The sequence below is a fragment of the Chiloscyllium punctatum genome, chromosome 10 (assembly GCF_047496795.1).
Source record: "Chiloscyllium punctatum isolate Juve2018m chromosome 10, sChiPun1.3, whole genome shotgun sequence".
Taxonomy (NCBI): Eukaryota; Metazoa; Chordata; class Chondrichthyes; order Orectolobiformes; family Hemiscylliidae; genus Chiloscyllium; species Chiloscyllium punctatum.
The window spans coordinates 13,033,717-13,057,917 of NC_092748.1; the positions used below are offsets into that span (position 1 = coordinate 13,033,717).

The following is a 24,201-nucleotide window of genomic DNA, read 5'->3' on the forward strand; positions in this document are numbered from 1 at the left end:
TGGACTACATGATCATTTCTTCATTGTCACAGGGTCAAACTGCTGGAATTTTCTACTTATCTGCACAGATTACATGGTTTAAGGACGCATTGACAAGGTGGGATGATGTTGGGTTGGCGAACTGGCCTGCATTATAAATCTCAGCATAGGCCAGTCAGGCTGAATGGGCTGTTTATGTGCTGGAAATTGTATATAATGAACATCAGCATATAATTCATGTTGGATTGGTACTGAAGCAGTTAAGCTTCCAGTACACTGAAACATAGTTACTTACTGCAGAATGTACATCAAAACCCATCTGTGGAGTTAAATGATTTCTATGGGTCATGTATGTTCTACATGACTTGGTAGCAGCACTATAATCCGGGTCCTCACCCCTTTGACCATCCCCTGGCCCTGATTGGAACGGCATATGTGAGTAAAGACAAGATCAGACCAAGGGAGGTGACACCAGCCATTTTAGAGAGTAAGTGGAAGGAAACCAGCAATTTTGCCAGAACTGGTAGGTTAGAACTCAGGAAAGAACAAACAGCCTCGTCTTTTCTACAGAAAGTTGACCGAATAGAGACCTTTAGAATTATGCAGGAGTTTGGTTTAATTAACTTATGCAGATGTGTTATAACACACCTCTGAAGCAGTGGAACTTGAGCCCAGAGGCAGGGAGAAGTTTGGTAGAGCACATACAGATATGTTTCCAGACGTGCGGAATCCGTAGTAGGTGGCAGTAAATTTAATACTTAACAATCAACTCCAATAAAGAACTCAGTTGGTAGTTGAAATGTGGGAGTCAGGAGTAGTGCAGGTGAATAGCAAAATTTCCTGTAAAGGAAAACTAGATCAACAGGTGAAGGAGAAATGAACTGAAGAAAGTGCTAACAGGTTGTGATGAAGTAGGTGCAGATGGAACTTCACATGGAGCAGAAACAGTTTAATAGACCTGATCAGCTGAGTGGTCTGTACGTTCATTGTAATTCCATATCACTTCGAATCCCTATTTTCCCATATAACTCAATTTGTTCCTATCCAGACAGTCATTTAGATTTATTCCAAAAGCCATCTCTCAAATTTTTCTTGCTGTAATTAATCAAAAATGAATATGAAACCACTTGTTGAAGCATTGTGTAGCGTGCTGTGTGTTTGCGTGAATGCTGGAGAAACATGAAGTATTCAACAAGTTAATGCATATTCAGTTTCAGGCCGAGAATAAAGAAGCCAGCTTGATGATGCAGAAAAAACACGAGGAGGATTTGAGGTAAGACCATTAACTGCATGCAGCGAGGTTGTGATGCTGATTTTAAACATGCTTCAGCAAACAATGCAATCAAGACTTACAGTTGTGTAGTTATACCGTATATGGGAAATAGGAAATAGAACATGACAGCGCAGTACAGGCCCTTCAGCTCTCAAAGTTGCACTTGCCCTGTGAAACCAATCTGAAGCCCATCTAACGTACACTATTCCATTCTCATCTATATGCCTATCCAATGACCATTTAAATGCCTGCAAAGTTGGCGAGTCTACAACTGTTGCAGGCACTGCATTCCACATCCCTATTACTCTGAGTAAAGAAACTACCTTTGACATCTGTCCTATATCTTCCAACCTTCAATTTGAAGCTATGCCCCCTCATGCTAGCCACCACCATCATCCTAGGAAAATGGCTCTCACTGTCCACCCGATCTAACCCTCTGATGACCTTATATGTCTCAATTAAGTTACCTCTCAACCTTCTTCTCTTGCGTTATATCTAACCTAGAAGCATTAAGGTTGAATAAGATGATGATTTGGCTGGTCCATTACTCAGTGAGATCTGTGCTGCATTTACTGGATTGTCCACTCCACTGCATACACTCTTGAAGACGACTGAATAATGGTGGCAGAAGCTGGAGCTGTCTTTCTAGGCTGAAGTGTGACTTGCCTTGGTGAATTGGGACAATCCCAGCAAGCAAAACACATCCAGGTTTCTGACTCAGTGGTGGGAAGATGGGTAGAAAGGAGTCAATTCTTCCTAATACAGGTTTACTTTAATTTCAGAAAGATTTCGGAGATGCATGCTCTCGAAATCGAGGAGATGCAGAACAACTTTGCTGAGATCCTGGAGGCAGAGACAGGGAAAGCAAAGAAGAAATATCGTACGTCCAATCCAACAATACAGGAGTGGATCCATTTAGAATCCCTTCAATTCTGGTCTTTAAATCTCTCTCAAAGTTAATGAAAACTACATATGGACAAATTAGCCTTAATCATAAAAAGGGTGTTGTTGATCCTAATTTGAAACCCCGTCCTCTGGTAATTTTATTTGTTCTTTTAGTTTTCGTCAGTTGTATTTCAGAATGTCATGTGATCCTACTTGGATGACTGGGCTTTCCATTAGAGTTTCTTGGTAGGATTTGAGTGCACTCTGTGTGGATCGAGGGATATAATATCACTGATTGTTCCTCACTGATGACTCCAGCTCTGCCATTAAGCCTGCCTCCTGAGCAGGGCAGTACAGTTTCTATTTATGTCAGAAAGTGTTTGTTTGCATTTTCGTGAGAAGCTTTAGTTAACACCCTCGACCATCCACATTACTGTGTGATATTATCATGAGCAAAGTCATGATATGAAATTAAAAAAAACACATTGCAGTGGAATTTGTTCATTAATTCAGCTAGTCATTGCCTCATTGGCTATGCTTTCTGTACCTGTTTTATGGTACTGGACTGGCCTATGGTTCATTCCAGAACTAGACTGATTTGCTCTGTGACCTCGAGTGAAAGAAGATCCTCTTTCCTTTTGTTCCGTAGATGAGCTGAAGGATCAGTTTCAAAGTTTACAGGCTGCATTTATATCCTTTAAGGTAAACTGTTAAGTTCTGTTAACATGTATTAATAAATAATAATATGCTATAAGCGTGGTCCCTTCATATGTCCATGACAAGTCAGGAGCTGATACGCAGACAATCTCTATAGCTCCAGCCTCAGTACAAACACTTTATGCACATTACCAAAAAATGTCTCGACTAAATTGTGAATTAACGACCTCAAACCCCATAAATGTGGAAGTTATTGCTTGGTTCCAGCAACTTGCATTTGCTATAAACTAATAAATAACATACAATATTTAAATTGATATAGAGTCCTCCCATGTTAAAATGCCTCTGTGCTGAGGGCAACCAATTACCTTTGGAGTGCAGTATAAGGACTAGGAGCAGGAGTGAATCATTCATTATATATCTAAGTATAGCTTCCTTGCCAACTCATGATAGCAACATTTTTTCCTAACGTTGCACTCACCGTCCACATGTCCCCTGCCTGCTTCTTCCCATGAAACAAATAAAACAGCCCCTTTGAAGAAGGAAAAGTTTTGAGATGGAGTAGGGCTGAAGTTCTAGTGCAGCCCTTTTCTCTCTCACACGACCCCTAGGAAGGTGACTTAAATCTTGGCTTAATAACCTTCAAATTCCTGCATGATCCCTCTACAATCTAACACTAAGCATCCTGCAGTTTTCACTTCTCTCCATGTTGGAGTCTCCTCCTTTCACTGCCCACTGTCCTGCTTAGTTCCCTCCAACATCAGCACTTTAAAGTTTGTTTCCTCTAATGTGCTTTGCATTTTCCAACCAACTTTCCCCCTTTGTTTAGTATCCACTCTTCTGCAATTTTCAATATAAAGTGCTAAATGATGTGCCACCACATATAAAGTGGCATCGAGCTGCGAGTTTGTGCTAAATTGCCTATTTCACTAAGTATCAGTATTCTACATCACCACTTACTAAATCATTTCAACAGAATATGAATGGGAGGAACAAGTCATACCAATAACTGAAATATTTCCCTTTTATGGGTGAGGTCTACATGTATAGCGATCATTGTGTGGAACAGTCTTTGGGCCAGAGGGTCTCTGCCTGTTAAGTATGATGGTGGCAGCATAAATTTAAAAAAACACAAGTTTTTAGGTGATAGCAGCTATTCCACTGTATATTAACACATTAAACTGAGATAACATAAGGTCAGAAATGGGAAGGTTTGCTGATGATCACAATGTTCAGCTCCATTCACAATTCCTCAGATACTGAGGAAGTAGACCATACCCATATGCAGAAAGACCTGGACAATATCCAACTTTAGAATTATAAATAAGAAAGTGCCATGCAATTATTATCTTCTATTGAGTGGCACCACCATTATTCAATTTCCTATCATTAATAATCCTGCTAACTATCATATACTAGAAACAGCCAGAACCCAATCACATATAATCTGTTTTGTGCGCTAATCAAAAATTACAGCAAGTAACTCAACTTCTGTCTCCCAAAACTGTTACAATATGCTATGAACCCCTCTGTTAAATAAACTAAACACTTAGAAAAGCTCACCTTACCTCATAACCTGTTAAAATATGAGTGACAGAGAACTCCCAAATTCCACTATTTAAAGAAAATAATATCAATGTATTCTTTAACTCTAAAAATGAACTTTGAACAACATTTCAGAACTCTAAGCCACCGTTTCTCTTACTGCTTATTATCTGCCTCCAACTCTATAACAATATGCTGGTCTAATAAAACACTTATTAAAATTACATCAACTTAATTTCAAAACCATACAGTAGTTGTCATCTCCAGTGTCTGTCTTCTTCTGGCTGAAGATCTACCTGGGTCATTGTCCTGCTTTTTACTGTGAATATGTTTCATACAAAAAGGTACATTTGGTAGAGTATGTTTCAAATGGCAGTTACTCTGTCTGACTTTCAAAATGACTGCCTTTTTATACCCCAACATTGGATTACCTCATTGTTTCAATGTTGGCAAAAACAACAAATTCAAACTTGATTGGTTTTAGTATCCTGGGGCATAATTTAAACTGACTGGTTAAATTCGAATTGTTGTCAAAACTGCAACAAACACAGGTAACTATTTCACAGCCTAATGTTATATATTTTCAATTTTCCAGTGCACTCAGGTGCTTGTAAGCTCTGAGTGCAAAACAGCATTGACTCTCAAAGGTACAGTACACATTTCAACTTCATAACAAAACATTTCTACCACAAAGGCCCAAGTCTCACATGCTAAAGGAATGCTTTCCACCTTCCAAGAGGAGTGCAGCTCCAAAACTCAAAAGAAGCTTAGCACCTTCCAGAACACATTTCTTCACTGCCACAAAGCCTGAATCCTGGAATTCACTAGTTAACTGCATAGAAACCTAGAGCTTAGGAACTGCTCCACTATTCAACGAGGTCAGGTTAATCCAATTATGGTCTTCATTACACTTTCTTGTCTGTGCTCCATTACCTCTAACACCTTTGCCTCTCAAAAATCTATCAAAACCACCCTTCAATATATTCAATAAACCAATATCCCCTGCTTTCTGGGGAACAGCATTCTTTTCAGAGTGTACTTTCGTATTGTGGAATCCAATTGTTCTAAACCATAAGATTGCAACACCTTCAAGCACAATTAGATAAAGGCAAGCTTTGTCATTAATCATATCAATTAATATTTTTTAAGAAAAGCCCATTCAGCCTCTCAAGCCCATTCCTTGATTCACTAACAGCACTTAAATCATACAATTCTTGTAAAAACCCATCTGGCTCACTACTGTTCTTTTGGGAAGGAAACTGCTATCCTTGCCTGGTCTGGCTCACATTTGATTGCAGACCCATAGTAATGTGGTTGACTTGTATTTGCCCTCTGGGCAATTAAGAATAGGCATCAAATGTTGCTCTAGTCAGTGATGCCCACATCCTATGAACGAATAACAAATTATTTCATATTACAAATGGAAATTAAACAAATAATACATAAGGTCTTTTCATACTGGGTGACTTTAAAATACCATACAAATACAATATAGTCTCTCCAAGTAAACAAGAATTCTTTTGTGACTTAGGAATCCATCACTGAAGAAATGAATGAAAGGTTAGCACAGAAGGAACGTGAACTCAACGAGAAGCACAGCGTGGAAATGAAAAGGGAACTGGCTTTACAGAGTAAGTGGCTCAACGAAAAACTCTTAACATATGGGTATTTTCCTTATAAACCTATTCCGAGAATTTACTACACACGTCCGGAGCAAGTGCGACTCGAACGCAGCCCTCCTGGTCCAGAATAGGGACACCCTTAAAAAGAGAACCCTTCACGGTAACATTAGTCCATGTAGAAATTGAACACACGTTGTTAGCCTCATGCTGCATTGCAAACCAGCTATTCAGCCAACTGAGCTAAACCGATATACCTGAGGAGTTGGGATGAAGGCAATGCTCTGCTTGTTTTTGTTTTGAACATTGAAAGAAAGTGACAAGACAGACAGGAAATACTAGAAACACAATAGTTCTGCTAGTACCTCCTGGAGAGAACAGAGAGACAGAAAGCAACAAATAACCTAAAACTTAATTTTGACATTTTAAAAATCTCCAGCGATTAGTATCTGAAGAATTAAGAAACTGTGCTTTGACATTTTCCATTCTAGAATTGAGTGGCAGTAACTAACAGTGAAAATGTTGTTGTAAAGGTAGTTATAGAGTCATAGAGATGTACAGTGCAGAACAGACCCTTCAGTCCAACATGTCCATGTCGACGAAATATCCTAAATTAACCTAGTCCCAGCAAGTTTTGAGAAGATTTGCATCTCAGGTTCTGGATGTAAGTTTCCCCGCTGAGCTAGGTTTATTTTCAGACATTTCGTCACCATACTAGGTAACATCATCAGTGAGCCTCCGGTGAAGCACTGGTTGTATGGCCCGCTTTTTATTTATGTGTTCAGGTTTCCTTGGGTTGGCGATGCCATTTCCTGTGGTGATGTCATTTCCTGTTCTTTTTTCCCAGGGGCTGGTAAATGGTAAATACTCAATGCTCTGACCAATAAAGGAACACTTTCTTCACTATACTATCTACTTGAGACTCCACTTTCAAGGAACAATGAAAACAAAACTTCCAGCTCAGCGAGCAAACTTACATCTAAATCTCGTCCCATTTGCCAGCACTTGCCCCACATCCCTCTAAACCCTTCCTATTCATATACCCATCCAGTTGCCTTTTAAATGTTGTAATTGGACCAGCCTCCACCACTTCCCTGGCAGCTTATTTCATACACGCACCATCCTGTGTGAGAAAGTTGACCCTTACGTCCCTTTTAAATCTTTCCCCTCACACCTTAAACCTATGCCCTGTATTTCTGGACTCCCCCACCCCAGGGAAAAGACCACATCTATTTACCCTATCCATGCCCCTCATGATTTTATAAACCTCTACAAGGTCACCCCTCAGCCTCTGATGCTGCAGGGAAAACAGCCCCAGCCTATTCAGCCCCAAACCCTCCAACCCTGGCAACATCCTTGTAAACCTTTTTTGAACCCTTTCAAGTTGCACAACATCCTTCCAGTAGGAGGGAGGGACCAGAATTGCGCACAATATTCCAAAAGTGGCCTAACCAATGTCCTGTACAGCCACAACATGACCCCCCAACTCCTATAATCAATGCTCTGACCAATAACGGAACACTTTCTTCACTATCCTATCTACTTGAGACTCCACTTTCAAGGAACTATGAACACTCCCCAGAATCTTACCATTAAGTGTATAGGTCCTGCCCTGATTTGCCTTTCCAAAATGCAGCACCTCACATTTAGAGATTACTTACAGTGTGGAAACAGGCCCTTTGGCCCAACAAGTCCACACCAACCCTCTGAAGGGCAACCCACCCAGACCTATTCCCCTAAATTTATCCCTTCACCTAACACTACGGGCAATTTAGCATGGCCAATTCACCTAGCCTGCACATTTTTTTGGACTGTGGGAGGAAACCGGAGCACCCGGAGGAAACCCGCGCAGACACGGGGAGAATGTGCAAACTCCACACAGTCAGTCCCCCGAGGTGGGAATTGAATCCGGGTCTCTGGCGCTGCAAGGCAGCAGTGCTAACCACTGTGCCACCATGCCACCCACCTAAATTAAACTCCATTTGCCACTCCTCGGCCCATTCGCCCATGTGATCAACATCCTGTCGTATTCTGAGGTAACATTTATTGCTGTCCACTACACTGCCAATTTTGGTGTCATCCGCAAACTTATTAACTATACCTCCTATGTTCACAATCTAAATCATTTATGTAAATGACAAAAAGCAGTGGTCCCAGCACTGACCCTTGTGGTCACAGGCCTCCAGTTTAAAAGACAACCATTCACCACCACCTTCAAGGCAGTTCTGTATCCAAGTGGATAGTTGTGATCTAACCCGTCTACTATGAGAAACTTGTTCGAACGCCTTACTGAAGCCCATGTAGATAATGTGCACCGCTCTGGCCTCCTCAATTATCTTTGTTACTTCTTCAAAAAAGTCAATCAAGTTAGTGAGACATGGTTTCCCATGCACAAAGCCATGTTGACTATCTCTCCTTGCCTACCTGAATCCTGAGAGACAGGATTTACAATAACAATGACTACTTTCTGTTATGTGTTTGGTTTGTATCGACTGAAGTACAGGAAACTCAAGCTGCTCAGCAATTTGCAGCTAGACAGTGAGACGTCATTTCCATGAAGTTAAAATGAGAGATGCACCTTAGATTTCCATGTTTAACCTTGATCTGCCCTCGTTTAATAATTTGCATCACTGCCGCCATAAGGAAATGTGAGCACCATTAACATCACCATTCTCTAGGCAGTAAAGATAGAAACATAGAAAGTAGGAACAGGAGGAGGCCATTCAGCCCTTCAAGCCTACTCTGCCATTCATCATGCTCATGGTTGCTTTCTCCCCATAACCTTTGATCCCATTTGCCCCAAATACTATGTCTAGCTGCCTCTTGCATACATTCAGTGTTTTGGCATCAATTATTCCCTGTGGCAATGAATTCCACAGGCTCACCACTCTTTGGTGAAGAAATGTCTTCTCATCTTCATCCTAAATGGTCCAGCCAGAATCCTCAGACTGAGACCCCTGGTTTTGGACACACCCACCATTAGGAACACCCTCCCTGCATCTATCCTGTCTAGTCCTGTTAGAGGTTTATAAGTCTCTATGAGATTACCCCTCACTTGTCTGAATTCCAGTGAAAACAATCCTAACCTAATCAATCTCTCCTCATACATCAGTGCCGCCATTCCCGGAATCAGCCTGGTAAACCTTCGTTGCATTCCCTCAAGAGCAAGAGCATCAATCCTTAGGAAAGGAGACCAAAACTGCACATGATATTCTCGGTTTGGTCTCACCAAGGTCCTGGATAAGTGCAGCAAGACATCCCTGCTCCTGTACTAGAAACCCATTGCAATGAAGGCCAACATATCATTTGCTTTATTTATCGCCTGCATGCTTACTTTCGCAGGCCAAAGTCTCATCTCTGTGAATCAACACAAAAAGAGTATCCTATCTCAGCCACTGTGCTGGAAATTGTTTAATCAACTTGTGTAGAAATGTTACGGCACACCTCTGGAATAGGTGGGATTTGAACTTGGACAACCTAGCTCAGAGGTACGGGGAATACCACTGTGCCACGACAGCCCATCCAGCTATGTGGCTGGGGAATCAAGGAAGTGAACAGGATCTTGATGTGCCTCTTGCAACTACTCACGTTATACATTAATGATCTGGATGAAGGAACTGAGCGCAGTATTGCTAAGTTTGCAGATGACACAAGCGTATGTGGAGGGCAGGCAATGCTGAGCAAGTGGGGAGGCTGAAGAATGACTTGGGCAGGCTAGGAGACTGGGCAAAGAAATGGCAGATGGAATACAATGCAGAAATGTGTGAGGTTACACATTTTGATCGGAATAGAGGCATAGACTACAGAGGAACCTTGATTATCCTAATATTGGATTATCTGGCAAGAACGCAAGTCCCGATGCTTGGCTAAACTATGTAATCCGGTGTTCGATTATCCGGAATGTGATTAACCGAATGAAACACTCCCCGCCTGTGTCCTTTGGATAATCGAGGTTCCTCTGTATTTTCTAAACTGAGGAAGGTTTTGGAAATCTGAAGCACAAAGGGACTTAGGAGTGCTGCTTCAGGATTCTCTTAAGATTAACCTGCAAGTGTACTTGTCTTCCTAGCTGCCAAGTGAAATGTTAGTCTTCATTCTGAAAGGTCTAGAATGCAAGAGCAGGGAGGTACTGCTAAGGCTGTATAAGGCTTTGGTCAGACCACATTTTGAATACCATGACCCGTTTTAGATTAGATTCCCTACAGTGTGGAAACAGGCCCTTCGGCCCTACAAGTCTACACTGACCCTCCAAAGAGTAACCACCCAAACCCTGTATTTACCCTTGACTAATGCACCTAAGACTATGGGCAATTTAGCATGGCCAATTCACCTAACCTGCACATCTTTAGACTGTGGGAGGAAACCAGAGCACCCAGAGGAAACCCACGCAGACACGAGAATGTGCAAATTCCATACAGACAGTTGCCAGAGGCAGGAATCAAACTCGGGTCCCTGGTGCTGTGAGGCAGCAGAGCTAATCACTGAGCCACCGTGCCGCCCCATATCCAAGAATAGATGTGCTGACATTGGGAGAAGTTCAGAGAAGGCTCACAAGAATTTACCAGGAATGAAGGGCTTGTCATATCAAAAGCAGTTGAGATCTCTGGGTCTGTACTCAATGACGTTTAGCAGGATTGGGGGGGGGGGGGGGGGTTGGAGTGGGGATCTAATTAAAATTTACAGAATAGTGAGAGACTTGTGTAGGAAGAAAATGGATATGTTTCTACTAGTAGGAGAGACTAATTCCCAAGGGCACAGACTCAAACCCTTTACAGCAGAGATGAGGAGGAATTTCTTCAACCAAAAGTGGTTAATCTGTGGAACTCATTACCCTAGAGGGCTGTGGTTGTTGTGTCACTGAGTGTACTTAAGGCAGAGATAGACAGGTTCTTGATAGGTAAGGGGATCAAGGGTTATGGGGAGAGAGCAAGAGACACATATCAGCCATGATTGAATGACAGAGAAGACTCTGTGGACAGAATGGACCAATTCTGTTCCTGCATCTTATGGTCTGAAATCTCCTATACCTTAGGCCCTGAATAAATTGCCCCTTGGACATTGTCATGACTGTGCCACTACATGAAGAAAAAAAACTGTGAAAGGGCCCTGTACTTAATATAAACCAGCCGCAATTTAGAGAACATGTTGGTTTGGATCTGCGACCATCTGAAACATAGGAAAATGTGCATGACGACAGGCTAACAATATTAACATCTCAAAGTAAAAAAGTAGGAAAAGTAGATAACACAGAGCAGTCGTTATACAGTGTAATATTCAACAAAGACAGTCTTTGAATGAAAGGTCTATTCTGACCAACAGGGCACGCTCTGGAACGTAAATGTGATGACGAGAAGCAGTCAATAGTCGACAATTATGAAGAGCAGATTAACACCATTATCAATAGACACAAAGGAGAGATGGATGTGAGTAGAATTTCTCATACTGTGCCAGCTAGGATAAGTGAAGCATCACTTTTTGATCATTCTCCATGATTTGAAAATAAGAATTACTTTGAATGGTGGGGAGGGAATGTCTAAAGGTGTGATGTACTTGCATGAAAATGACTGGAGGGATCAGTGAGTCCTTTCACAGCTGTTGGAATTATGGGTACAATACCCACAACATGCACTTATAATTTGTTTTAAAAATGAATGTGTTGAACATGGTACCTCACACTTCCGAGGATATGAATCCAATCCTTCTGGTCTAGAGGCAAGGAAACTACCAGTATGCCAGAAGAGCCATAACTTACATTTATGAGACAACTTCCCCCCCCCACCCACCTCACCTCCCCTCCCCCCCACCCCCCACCCCCCACCCCAACCCTCAACAGAACAAAACAGCCAAGGCGTTTCACTGTAATTTCTATCTCGCCAAATCTGACACCAAAACACATAATGGGGGAAGTGACCAAAAGTTTGGTCAAAAAGTTTAAGTTGCTTAAATTAACATTAAGTAGGAAAGACAGAGGCAAAGAGAGACTCAGAGGTTTCAGAAGGAAATTTCAGAGTTCGAAGCCACCAATGGTGGGTGGTGAAAATGAGGGATTCTCCAAGAGTCTGGAATTGCAAACCTTCTGCAGGCTTGTGAACATAGAGAGGTGAAAGGCCATTAAAGGATTGAAGGATCATAATCATAATTTAATCAAGCAAGGTCAATATGGTTCCATGAAAGAAAAATCATGTCTGACTACTTCATTAAAGTTCTTCGAGGAAGTCTCAGAGTGGATAAAGGGGAACGAGTAGATGTGTTGTACTTGGACTCCTAGAAGGTGTTTGACAAGGATCTCGCAAAAGGTTATGTCATAAGCTAACAGCCCACGGTGCTGGATGTAGTACATTGCTGTTGATTAATGGGCAGAAACAGCAAGTGAGCTTAAGGGGTCCATTTCCAGGTTGGTGACCTGTGACCAGCTGGTTCCACAGGGATGGGTGCTGGGACCACAACTGTTTACAATATATATTAATGACTTGAAGGAAGGAAGTCAAATTTGCAGATAACACTAAAATAGGTGGAAAGGCAGGTTGTGAGAGGGATACAAACAATTAACAGAGGGATATTGATTGGTTAACTAAGTGAGCAAAAAGATGACAAATGGAGAATAATGCAGGAAATGTGAAGTTGTTCATTTTGAAAGGGAGATCAAATGAACACAATATTATTTAAATGGAGAAAAAGACTGCAGAAAGCTGTGACACAAAGGCACTTGTAGGTATTTGTGACCAAAACACAGAAAGCTAGCACACAGGTACACTTAGGAAGGCAAATGGAATGTTGTTCTTTATTTCAAGGAGGTTGGAGTATGAGTAGGGAAACCTGACTGCAACTATACAAGATTCTGGTGAGACCTCATCTGCTGTACTGTGGACAGTTTTGGTTGCCTTATCTAAGGAAACGTATCATTTCATTGGAGGTAGTTCAAAGAGGATTCACTGGAATCATCCCCGATATGGAGGGATTGTCTTATGAGCAAAGACTCAAGATGCTGAGACTCTACTCAATGACGTTTAGAGGAAAGGAGAGGTGATCTCATTGTAAGTTGTAGATTCTCAAGGGGCTTGACAGAGGAAATACTGGGAGGATGTTTCCCCTCATGGGAGGGTCTAGGACTTTGGAACTTCCTGCTACAGGGAGATGTGGGAACAGAGTGCTTGTGTACATTTAAAGCTGAGACAAACATGCTCTTGATCAGTAGGGAAATCAAGATTACGGGAATAATACAGTAAAGTGGATGTGAGGAATGTCCAATCCAACAGAGGAAAGAAATGGAAGTGGTCACTCTGTTATTGACTTCTCATGCTGGCGGAGATAAAGTTTAGGTCAGGCCACTCTTGGAAGCTTGTTTCTATTGCTTTATACTAAAAGGGTTATCTCAACATCCTGATAACATGAAGCAGGAGTGCGATTGCCAAGATTGTACTGTGTGACTTTGCACCCACAAAGAGATGAATTAATTTTTTAAAAAATTCTTCCTTGGTGCAATCTGCCTCTCCCCCTTACTTTTAATCTTCTCTCTTTATCACCTCAAGGCTTTTTGGAGTTAATATCCAGGCAGCGGAACATGAGAAACATGAGTCAGATTGCTTAATTGCAACGCTCATGACTGGATAACTTATCTCATAGCCATTATCCTTAAACCCCCATGAGAAACATACCCCTTTGAACATAATATTTCCTTTGCCCCCACTCAAAAAATTTGGGCTCAGCAGGATTTGCAATCTTTTCTCTGTCAAAGATTTATGGGTTTGAAATGGAATCCAGTGGATCCTTCTGTCCTATGCTTTGAAGAAAGTCATTTGCCAGTCCCATCACGACCACAGGAGTGGTGATTGTTAATACAAATGGTAATGATTGCAACAGCTAATAAATGGATCATGTTATTTGAATGTGAGAGGTAACAGTAAGTTCAATTCTGCTCGAGCTCCATGCCCACTCTCCACCAGGGGTTGGGGTGGGGGGTCTCTGATCAACAATCAGAAAAAGGACCCCCTTGTTGATTGCTCCAAACCCCATCCCACTAGCACCACTTGGTTTTTCCTGACCACATTGATACTGAAGCTAAGAGTATTGCTCCCTTCCTGCACTTGCAGACATGACTTGGACCATCTGACTCAACACAGACTTAGTGGCTTCCTGTTTTAGATAACCCCGTACCATTAAGTTGTCATAGTCCCAGAAGAACATATGGCTGCTCTCTCATTAGATGTATGTTTGAGAGAGAGCAAGAGAGAGTGAGCCTGAGACAGCGAGCACGTGAGAGAGAGAGAGAGAGAGAGATAGATAGAGTGCATGCGCGAAAGAGAGACCACGCACGAGAGAGAGAGGGTTTAACCTGACCATCACCACGCCTCAGGTAAGGGTAAGAAGTTCAGAAGTTGGGACCTTCCTGGTGACCTTATGACCTCTCAAAAGTTTAAAAACAGTTGCAACTAATTCTAACTGTTAATTTTATCTCTACTTCAAAGTAGCCCAACAAAGTCTTCTTGATCCAATAAGATAACTGCAGCACTATAAAAGTAATGGATACTTTTGACATGTTCCCATTAAATTAGCTGCAGTCCAGATTCAGATTTCCCAGTTTGCAAGATGCAGAAACAAAAGCTTCATTTTAGCAAATGGCCTACCTCAGATTGTGAGATGGAATCTAATACTATGTCTCTGCTTTCTCAGAATGCTGCAGAGCAGTATAGTGCCATCATGGAAACGGTTGAGGAGCTGAGAAATGCAAAGCTACAGATCGAGGTATAAACCTGTTAACACAAGAGCAGACGATGATCACCTCTAACAAGCAAAAGCCAAGTTATCTGCCCTGATCATCAAAATCAGCACAATCCCACTGGGGAGGTGTCTTTTCTTTTTGTTTGGTGGCCAAGGGGAGGGGTGGGGGCAACCAGGAGTCAAAGTGCTTTTTTTGTTGAGGGGTCCCGATCAAATATTCTCCAAGGTCAACTTTGCAATTTTTAGGGGGTGATCGTTTGGTTGTCAGTGGTGCCTTTTTCACTCTAACTACATTATTAGGTGATGAAGTCAAATGGTAAGATCACCTTCTGTATTAATGTTGGAGGATGTGGACTCTCACAGAAGCAGTATTAGGAGAATTCATTAACATCCTCACTAATCATTACCACTCCATTAAACATAAAGCCACAATTCATTGGTGAAGCAGCCATTTTCTACACGCTGCTGTATTTAAATTAGCACTTAGGCTTAGGTTAGCAACAGATGATTTATCACAAAATAACTTGTACGAACTTCCACACAAAAAGCCATCACCTTAAAGATGCTTTCTGGAGACTGGTCTGGTCATCACAGCTAAATGTGTGTTTCAGAGTGCTTTAAGTGTAATCTTGGAGTCAAAAGTATGACTACAAACAGAAGCTAGATGCCTCGAAAAGAATGGCTATTTTCTTAACTGCATCTGTCACTCCCCTCTAAGTATCTCCATTACTTTCAAGTTTCAATTCAGGAGAAAAGTGAGGGCTGGAGATCAGAGTCGAGAGTGTGGTGCTAGAAAGAGCACAGGTCAGGCAGCATCTGAAGAGCAGGAGATTCAACATTTCAGAATTCATCAGGAATTCCTGATGAACGGCTTATGCCTAAAACGTTGATTCTCCTGCTCCTCTAATGCTGACTGACCTGCTGTGCTTTTCCAGCGCTACACTCCATTCTCGATTCAGACATGCTAAACCCCAAATCCTCGTTATGGACAGAAACAGTGATGGCTTTAAATTTTGATTTGGTTTAAAAGTCTATTAAAAGTCCATTAACCTTACCATAGAGTGGGTTTTGTAGGAAAAGAGCATTCACTTGGACTAAATAATGGAGGCAGACATAAAGGGCACATTCACACCCTCGAAAGCAGCTTGGAATATTGCAAACAGAATGTTCCCACTGGCAATGGACTCAGACCCTGGATGCATACAACTCTTGCTTATTCCTTGTTCTGGAAACAGCCAGAGAATGGGCACTTCATTTTCACACTTACTTTGTTTTGAGGGGTAGAGCCAAAGAGAAAGATTTCTACTTATTGCAACATTCCAGTTTCCAAAATACAGGGAGACACCCTCCCTGTAAATGATTGGCTCAAGAGCTGTATTCTCATGGGACTGGGAACAATCCGCCTGTCAAATTCTCAGACAGGAACCGTCATGCAGGAGAAGGGGAATCTTAAAAAGTGGGGAATAACTTACATTGGTCAAAGAGGTAGTAACATTTGGCTTGTCATTGTTTCATAGGATCTGCTGCAGCAGCTGGAAAAGAAGAATGAAGAAATACAGAATCAGTCTGAGTATCTGAGCTTTCTTGAGACACAGCTGGCATATGATGTAAACTGGTATTCTACCATCTTCTAGAAAGCTGTTCCAGCCCTGAGCTCTTAGGGCTGGTTTATGGCATGTGGATTCTTGATATATGTTTGTCGAAAGCTGGTGACAGGAATGACAACAGCTTCATTGTAAAAGCAAGCGTGGCGGCCTTGTATGTTTGCTGGTTGGCTGGCCTCAGTCAAAATAGCATAGGCACGAGCCTCATGGAGATATAAAAGTGACTCAGGCTCCAGGACAGTACTGCCTGCATGGTTAGAGGGTCCTCTGTCTGCCTGATCAAGTGTGTATCAAGAATTACATCAGATTATTTGAAAGGGATCAAGTTCTCCAGCGTCTTGGTCAAATATCTCTCTGTCGACTGAACCTGTTTGGGGCGGGGGGGGGGGTGGAGATTAACTAGCCATATGTGGGATCTTGCTGTGTAAACTAGAGTTGCTGTATTTGCCTACTTAACCATGGTAGAGATCTACCACACAGAAAAACGGCTCTTCCATCCATCATGTCCATGCCAGTCCAAAGTAACCGCCTAACTTTTCCAATCCCACATTCAGCAGTTAGCCTATAAGCCTTGCCTGCCTTGGCATCACAAGTGCACATCTAAATACTCGAATGTTATGAAGGTTTCTGCCTCTACCACACTTAAAGTGAGCGAGATCCAGATTTCCCACCACTGTCTGGGTGAAAACGTTTTTTTCTCACATCTCCTCTCGACCTTAAATCTACATCCCCTGGTCATTGATCCCTCTTTCAAGGGGAGAGTCTCTTCCTATCTATGCTCCTCACACTTTACTCCCAAGAGAAAATATTCTGAATTGTGACTGAGAACTGTAGTGACTCCTCAAATTGTTTGACTTCCAGTACAGAGAAATAGCTGCACATTCAAGAGCCTTTGAAAGCTCAACGTCTTTACTGCAAACAAATCCATTTGTTCCTGAAGTAGAGAAGGATAAATCAGATATTTATAGGTCTAATTTCAGTCATGCTAACTCTTAGGATCCAGAATTCAAGCTGGCAATTTACAGAAGAACAGAAGGACTCAGAAAAGGAGTAGGCCATCTGCCTCTCTGGCCTACTCCACCATTCAATAAGATCATGGCTGACCTTCTTGTGACCTAAGCTCCACTTTCCCGCCTGCTCGCCATAATCCTCGATGCATTTACTGTTCAAAGATCTGTCTTTGCCTTAAAAACATTCACTGAGGTAGCCTCAACTGCTTCACTGGGCAGGGAGTTCCACAGATTCATAACCCTGTGTGTAAAGAAGCTCCTCCTCAACTCAGTCCTAAACCTGCTCCCCCTTATTTTGAGGCTATGCTCCCCTAGCTCTAGTTTCACCCAACAATGGAAACAACCTCCCTGCTACTATCTGATCTATTCCCTTCATAATTTCTATAAGATTTCCCCACTCCCCACTCCCCTATGTTCTGAGTATATTCCCAGTCTACTCAGTCTCTCCACAGAAGCCAACCCTCTCAACTCCGGATTCAACCTCCTCTGGCCTTTGGTGCCAGTGCATCCATTCTCAAGTAAGGAGACCAAATCTGTACAGAGTATAGTACTCTGGGTGTGGACTCATCAGCACCCTGTACAACTACAGCATAACCTCCCTGGTTGGGTTCATTCCAGCCTGGGAGCAGGCTCCGTTGGTGGCTAGTCTTGTTTGACAAGCCAGCAGTCAGAGGAATAACTGATCAGATAGAGAGAATGGAAGTTGTGTGGTGAATATGCAGTCTCCTTTGATAAGGGCCAAACAGGAAGCTCATAGCAAAAATTCAGATATCTATTACATGAGAAATGATCGAGGAATTAATAGAAAGTTGTGTGGGAAGGGGGGGGAAAAGAAATAGGGTTAATTGTTCCTCCAATTAGACAAAGACTGAATGAAAATAATAGAGCATTTTTAAACTGGAGATATAAGACAGGAGAGAGAAGGACAGGGAATCATAATTGTCTTGTTGGAATACAGTCCCACAAATGCCATGTGCCTCAGGTGTTCCAAGTAGCAAGGTTTTTTTGAAACCGAAGAGGGCAATTTCATTGACAGACCAACGTACAGCTGTTTTAACTCTCTCTGGGAGAGCAAACAGGTTCCTTCTCAGTTTGGATACGGCTCTTACAGAATCTACTTCCATCACCACCTCTTTTAGGCCAGTCACTGTGTCCACAACCTGTTGTAAATACGGTGTTTACTGTCTTGAAGGAAAATGTTTTGAGATGGTTTTCTTTCCCAATTATGTTGATTTCTATTCCAGCGAGCTAGGTTGGCTGAGATTGAAGGAACTTACAAGTCAAACATCGGCTCCATGAAGAGGAAATACGTGACGTCCATGAAAGCCTTAGAAGATCAGAACCTTGATCTAAAGTAAGGAGCAAATTTATGCCCTGCACTTTTCTCAGTAAGAGCACAACAGCGTGGCTACTGGAAATCTGCTGGAGAAAGTTGGCAGGTTTGGCAATGTATATGGAGAGAGAAAAACAAGGTTAAATGTTTTGAGTCCAGGGTACTGCAAGACCTGCTGAATTTCTCCAGTATTTTTTCTTCTTCTTCCTGCATTTCCGTACTGCTGGTTTCAACAAAAGCTCTCGGAAACTTAAAGTTCACTCCAAATGTTTCATTTTTTAGCAAGTTTTATTTAGGTAGTTGTATTTCTTTGTTTATCGTCATGTACATGCATTTCTCCTTTGGGGATTGAGTGGAAGGTAAGACTAGGGGGCTGATTATTGGCCTGGCTAACCACATCACGAAGACTCCTTCTGTGACAAACGCTTCCTGCTGTGAGACTTGAATTCAGAGCTTTTGGTTCTTAGACACTACCCACTGAGCCTGTTTCAGTGTGAGAAATTTGTGTCAGAAACTAGAGTTTCAAATTTAAATAAAGGCATTACAGAAGTATGTAGTGAGTATCAGCTAAAGTAGAAAGGGAAGTAAGTTAAACTGGAGCAGAAATTTCAGGAGATGTTTCGTAAATCTGAAAGGTATACTCCTTAGAGAAAGAAAGATTGCATGAGATTGAGTTACCATCCAGGGATAACTAAGGAAGTGAAGGATGGAATCAAATTGATAGAAAGTGCATAAATGCTGAAAAGGTTGGCGTTAGCCCAGAAGATTGGGATATTTTATAACCAGCAAATCTAAACACAGAAATTGGAGCATTAATGAAAACTCCACCACTAAGTATATAAATAGACATAAAAACCTCTACAGGTGCACGAAAAGGAAAATAATAGCTAAAGCAAACATCAGTCTCTAACAAGGATGAGAATAGGGGAATAGAGAAATGGCAGAGTGTTTGAAAAATTATTTTGTATCTACCTTCACCGAAGAAGAGACAAAAACACCTCAAGAGTGGAAAAAAAAATGCAGTGAGCAAAAAGTAGGGAGGAACTTAAAACAATCACCAGAAAATGTAATGGGTTGACTGTCTGTACCCCAGCATTGTAAATGAAATGGCTGCAGAGATGGTAAGTGAATTTGTGTAATTTTCCAAAACTCTCTAGGTTCTGAAAAAGTTCAGTGGATTGGAAAAATTCAAAGCTAATTCAAGAAAGGAGGAAGATAAAAAGCAGGAAACTATAGGCTAATTAGCCTAACGTGTCATTAAGAAAATGCTAGCATTGATTATTAAGGAGGTATATCAGAGTCTTTAGATAACCATAGTACCTAATAATAATAGTCAGGCTAAGAAGACATGGTGTGTGAAAGGGAAATCATGAGTGACAAATTTATAGGAGTTACCTGAGGATATAACACACATTTGCATAAAGAGGTACCAATAGATATAGTGCATTTGGACTTAACTAAAACGTTCAATAAGGTGCACCATAAAAGGTTATTGAACAATGTCATGATTCCAGCTGATGGTAATACTGGGAAAGTCATTCATAAGCTTAATTTTTGAAGACGGTTAACGTGGCAGGTAGTTATGGAACATATTTGCACAAGGCAGGCAGTGTTCAATAACAAAAGAACATGGCTTTATTGTACAAAAACTAAAAAACAAATAAAGCTAAATGTATGACAGTTTTAACAGTCTTCACATAATCCACAAAACAAACTTTCCCTAGCAATATCCTTTACAGATATTCAATTCCAACAAAGTGTTACTTCTTAACTCTAATTTCTTACTTACCTAACTGTTTCAGGTTCAGTTGCGGAGAAATTTCTTTCGAGCTCTGATGACTGAGTTCTGACAGTTGGAAACATCTACATAGAGTTTCACAACTTAGACACTTCACAAATTAAAACCCCTTTGCTGCGTGAAACTGTTCTCCCGAATTGTTCTGAGGAAGGGTCACTGGATCTGAAATGTTAACTCTGATTTCTCTCCACAGATGCTGCCAGACTTGCTGAGCTTTTCCAGCAATTTCTATTCTTGCTCCTGAACTGGAACATGACTCTGTACTGAACTCAAATCAATAGTGGCTTCTGTCATAAGAATTGAACTTTGTAAGCACTTCACCAGTTCGCAGCACAGGGCATTCAACTGAAATCACATGCTTTCTTGAAACTGATGTAGACAATTTACTATTGTAAATGACTTCAATTCTAACTTCTTACCACTGAGGAAATACATTTGCTTTTCGTGAATCAGATGACCTTGCACTGAACCTCAACGTCTTGGCTCAATCATGCTAATTTGTGGTCAATGCAATGGTCATAGAAACAACTGGGAAAGTACAGGAATATATGTGACACATGGTACTCCGTGCACTCAATGGTGGCTAACATTCAATGGGCATTTTATGCAGTGGCCAGGGTTATACCTTAAAGATGTTTGGAAAGTCACTAGAAAGCAGTGTACATAGCTTGTTGTGCTATGCTACATAGATATTTATATAGCATTCAATCAGTAAAACAACACAGTATCTTTTTTGCTTATCCATTAAGTAAGCTGTATTTATAGTCTCTAAAACACTGACATACCATACTCCAGTTTCTTTGTGTTCACCAGAGGTATACGTGACAAAACCCCCTCCCAACTTACTTCTTGCACGTGTCAATAATTTCTCCAAATGTATGCTACGATGTTGTAAAACATGGCAATTTTCAAAGCTGTATCAACTTGGCTCTGGTAAAAGCTGTCATGCAAAGCAAACACTGTGGAGCCCTACCATTCTGTGGTCACTGTAATCCATTAATATTGTTATTAGACAATGGGGGAGGAAATGGCCTAGTCGCATTATCGCTGGGCTGTTAATCCAGAGACCCAGATAATTTTTAGATTAGATTACTTAGATTAGATTAGATTACCTACAGTGTTGAAACAGGCCCTTCGGCCCAACAAGTCCACACAGACCCTCCGAAGCACAACCCACCCATACCCCTACATTTACCCCTAACCTAACACTACAGGCAATTTAGCATGGCCAATTCACCTGACCTGCACATCTTTGGACTGTGGGAGGAAACCGGAGCACCCGGAGAAAACCCACGCAGACGCGGGGAGAACGTGCAAACTCCACACAGTCAGTTGCCTGAGGCGGGAATTGAGCCCAGGACTCTGGCGCTGTGAGGCAGCAGTGCTAACCACTGTGCCACCGTGCCGCCAATAATGTTCTAGGGACCTGGGTTCGAAACCCGCCACGATAGATGGTGGACTTAAAAGTCTAATGATGACCACCAATTCATTGTCGATTGTTGTAAAAACCCATCTGGTTCACTAATGTCCCTTTAGGGAAGGAAACTGCCATCCTTGCCCGGTCTGACCTATATGTGACTCCAGACCCACAGCAATGTGGTCAACTGTCAACTGCCCTTTGGGCAATTAGGGATGGGCAATAAATGCTGGTCTAGCCAACGATGCCCTCATCCTGCAAATGAATATAAACATAGACATGGCATGTAATAGCTGCCTGTGAACATAGACAAGGTATTATTTGGCTCAGAAGCCTCTTGCACCATTTAGATTATGATTGATTTCTACGATCCTGTCTGAAAACACATTTTTAGTTTCAAACAATGGAGCCATGGTACTTACAATTTAAACAAACTGAACAGTGAACTAAGAAATCACTGAGCAACCTACTCAGCAGGAACAAGCAGACCTGCTCAGTTATGACCGAAGCACTGATTCCAGGCTAGATCCCACATTTGCTGTTTTTGGGCTAGGTACATTTTGTCAATATGACATTAGACCAGGGTTCCACCTAAGAGCTGCAGATCCCTCTGATATTTCCAGAAATTTTGCTGCACCCCTAATGATACATTTGAAGCCATTCTGGTCAATTAATTTGTGACCCACTGTAGATTAAAATAGTTAATAAGGAAGGTTCCTAGGTGTCTCAACCCGTAGCTAAGGCTAAGACTAACTGTATCATGATGTTTTGTATCAGCCACGGCTCAGTTGACACTGCTTATGAGTCAAAAGATTCTGGGCACAAAGTACACTCCAGGGTTTGCACTTGCATGCAACAATGAGGGAGATTCACTGTTAGAGATGTTGTTTTCAAATGAGGCCGCAAAATAAAGTTTTCATTTATTCTCTTGGGTGAATATTAAGAATCTCATGGTGCTATTTGTAAAAGAATTGAGTAAGCCTCCGGGTATGCTGTCTAAGATGTATCCCTTAACTAACAGCACTAAGTCATCTTAGTTTTATTGCTGCTTATGGTATTAGCCAAGACCAAATTAACGACACATTGCCTACATTACAGCAGAAACCACTCTTCAACAGTACCTCATGCAAGCAAAGCAATTTAGGAGGACCTGAGCTTGTGAATAAAACCGCACAAATGTAAATCTTCCCTTTCTTCACCATAGAACGTTTGTTTGAATGTAGTGCATTATTAATATAAATTACATAAAATCCAGACATAAATACCTTTACTTACTGACAATTGATTCTTGGTGTATACTTTCCACACTGGGCTTTGAAGTACAATAACATTTTGTATTCTCCTGCAAATAGAAATATTTAGTATTTCAAACAACATTGTTTTAATTCTACAGCTAAACAGAATAATAATAATTAATATAACACTTGTGCGGATTACCAATGAAAAGATTTGAGGTCAGTTTCATGTCTCAATGGGCAGATCGAAGAACACTGATAAGTTACACAACAATCCCTCATTAGTTACTATAAAACAGTACTTAGTAGGAACATGTCTAAAAGGGTTACTAATTTAGTTGGTAGATGTGGCTGCATGTTTGTAGAAAATACACATCGTAAAATTAGTCAAATTAACTATCCATGATTTCTTTCTCCTCATCTTTCTTCAGACAGCTGTTTGCTATAAAGGCTGAAGAACTTTGTGCCCTTCGGGCAATGATTGAAGAGAGAGAAAGAATAGAACAGCTTGAAAGAATGAATTCCCAGCAATAACAAAGAGTCTTTGCAACTAGCAGTCCAGCCAATATGGACATATTACAGCCAGCATCTCTTCCAGCATCAAACCAGGGGACTAGAATTTGTCTACGTGCATCATGCACAGAGGAAGCTGGGATTTGGATTTGTGGAGCAGAAAGCAGTGAGGAGCTTCCTTGATTTTTTTTTCAAGAAAATAATAAATTAGCTTGAATAGAGAGAGAGAGTCTGGCAGCATTGATTTGTTTTGTCAACAGAATAAACTGGGACTTTGCTGCTCACCACTTGTTACGTGATGTCAGTTTCCAAAACATCTGGCCCCCAGATGCGTCTGTTCTTCACATATAAATGCTGAAAAATTTGGCTGTAATGACAAGAGGAAACTTCCAAGTTAAACATAAGCCACTCCTCCTTTCTCACATTCCACCAGGGTGTTTCTGTACATTCTGCTTGACATATCAGCAATTTCAAGTGAATAGAAAATAAAATAATTTGAGTTATGCAAGTAGCATTAATTGATTCAGATAGAGAAAAATCTACACGATAGTAACAAGTAATAACAGATAGTGATCAACATTACATTACAGCAAAACAGAATGCATGATGATGCCA

At 41.3% G+C, this 24,201-nt stretch overlaps 1 protein-coding gene across 9 annotated transcripts in view; it reads left to right on the forward strand.

The window, feature by feature from the left end:
* LOC140481897 (flagellum-associated coiled-coil domain-containing protein 1-like) overlaps nucleotides 1–23,851 on the forward strand; it is a 37,676-nt gene extending 13,825 nt beyond the window's left edge. For 7 of the 9 annotated variants that reach the window (XM_072578552.1, XM_072578547.1, XM_072578549.1 and 4 more), the window contains 9 exons: nucleotides 1,191–1,252; nucleotides 2,035–2,132; nucleotides 2,787–2,839; nucleotides 5,871–5,970; nucleotides 11,278–11,381; nucleotides 14,629–14,700; nucleotides 16,194–16,283; nucleotides 18,535–18,644; nucleotides 23,505–23,851. In XM_072578552.1, the coding sequence (XP_072434653.1) occupies nucleotides 1,191–1,252; nucleotides 2,035–2,132; nucleotides 2,787–2,839; nucleotides 5,871–5,970; nucleotides 11,278–11,381; nucleotides 14,629–14,700; nucleotides 16,194–16,283; nucleotides 18,535–18,644; nucleotides 23,505–23,607 (792 nt within the window). In that variant the 3' untranslated portion in view covers nucleotides 23,608–23,851. Of the gene's footprint in view, nucleotides 1–1,190; nucleotides 1,253–2,034; nucleotides 2,133–2,786; nucleotides 2,840–5,870; nucleotides 5,971–11,277; nucleotides 11,382–14,628; nucleotides 14,701–16,193; nucleotides 16,284–18,534; nucleotides 18,645–20,614; nucleotides 21,089–23,504 lie in introns of those variants that run through there. The other 2 variants (XM_072578551.1, XM_072578546.1) reach the window with 2 other exon arrangements.
* Nucleotides 23,852–24,201: the final 350 nt, after the last annotated feature.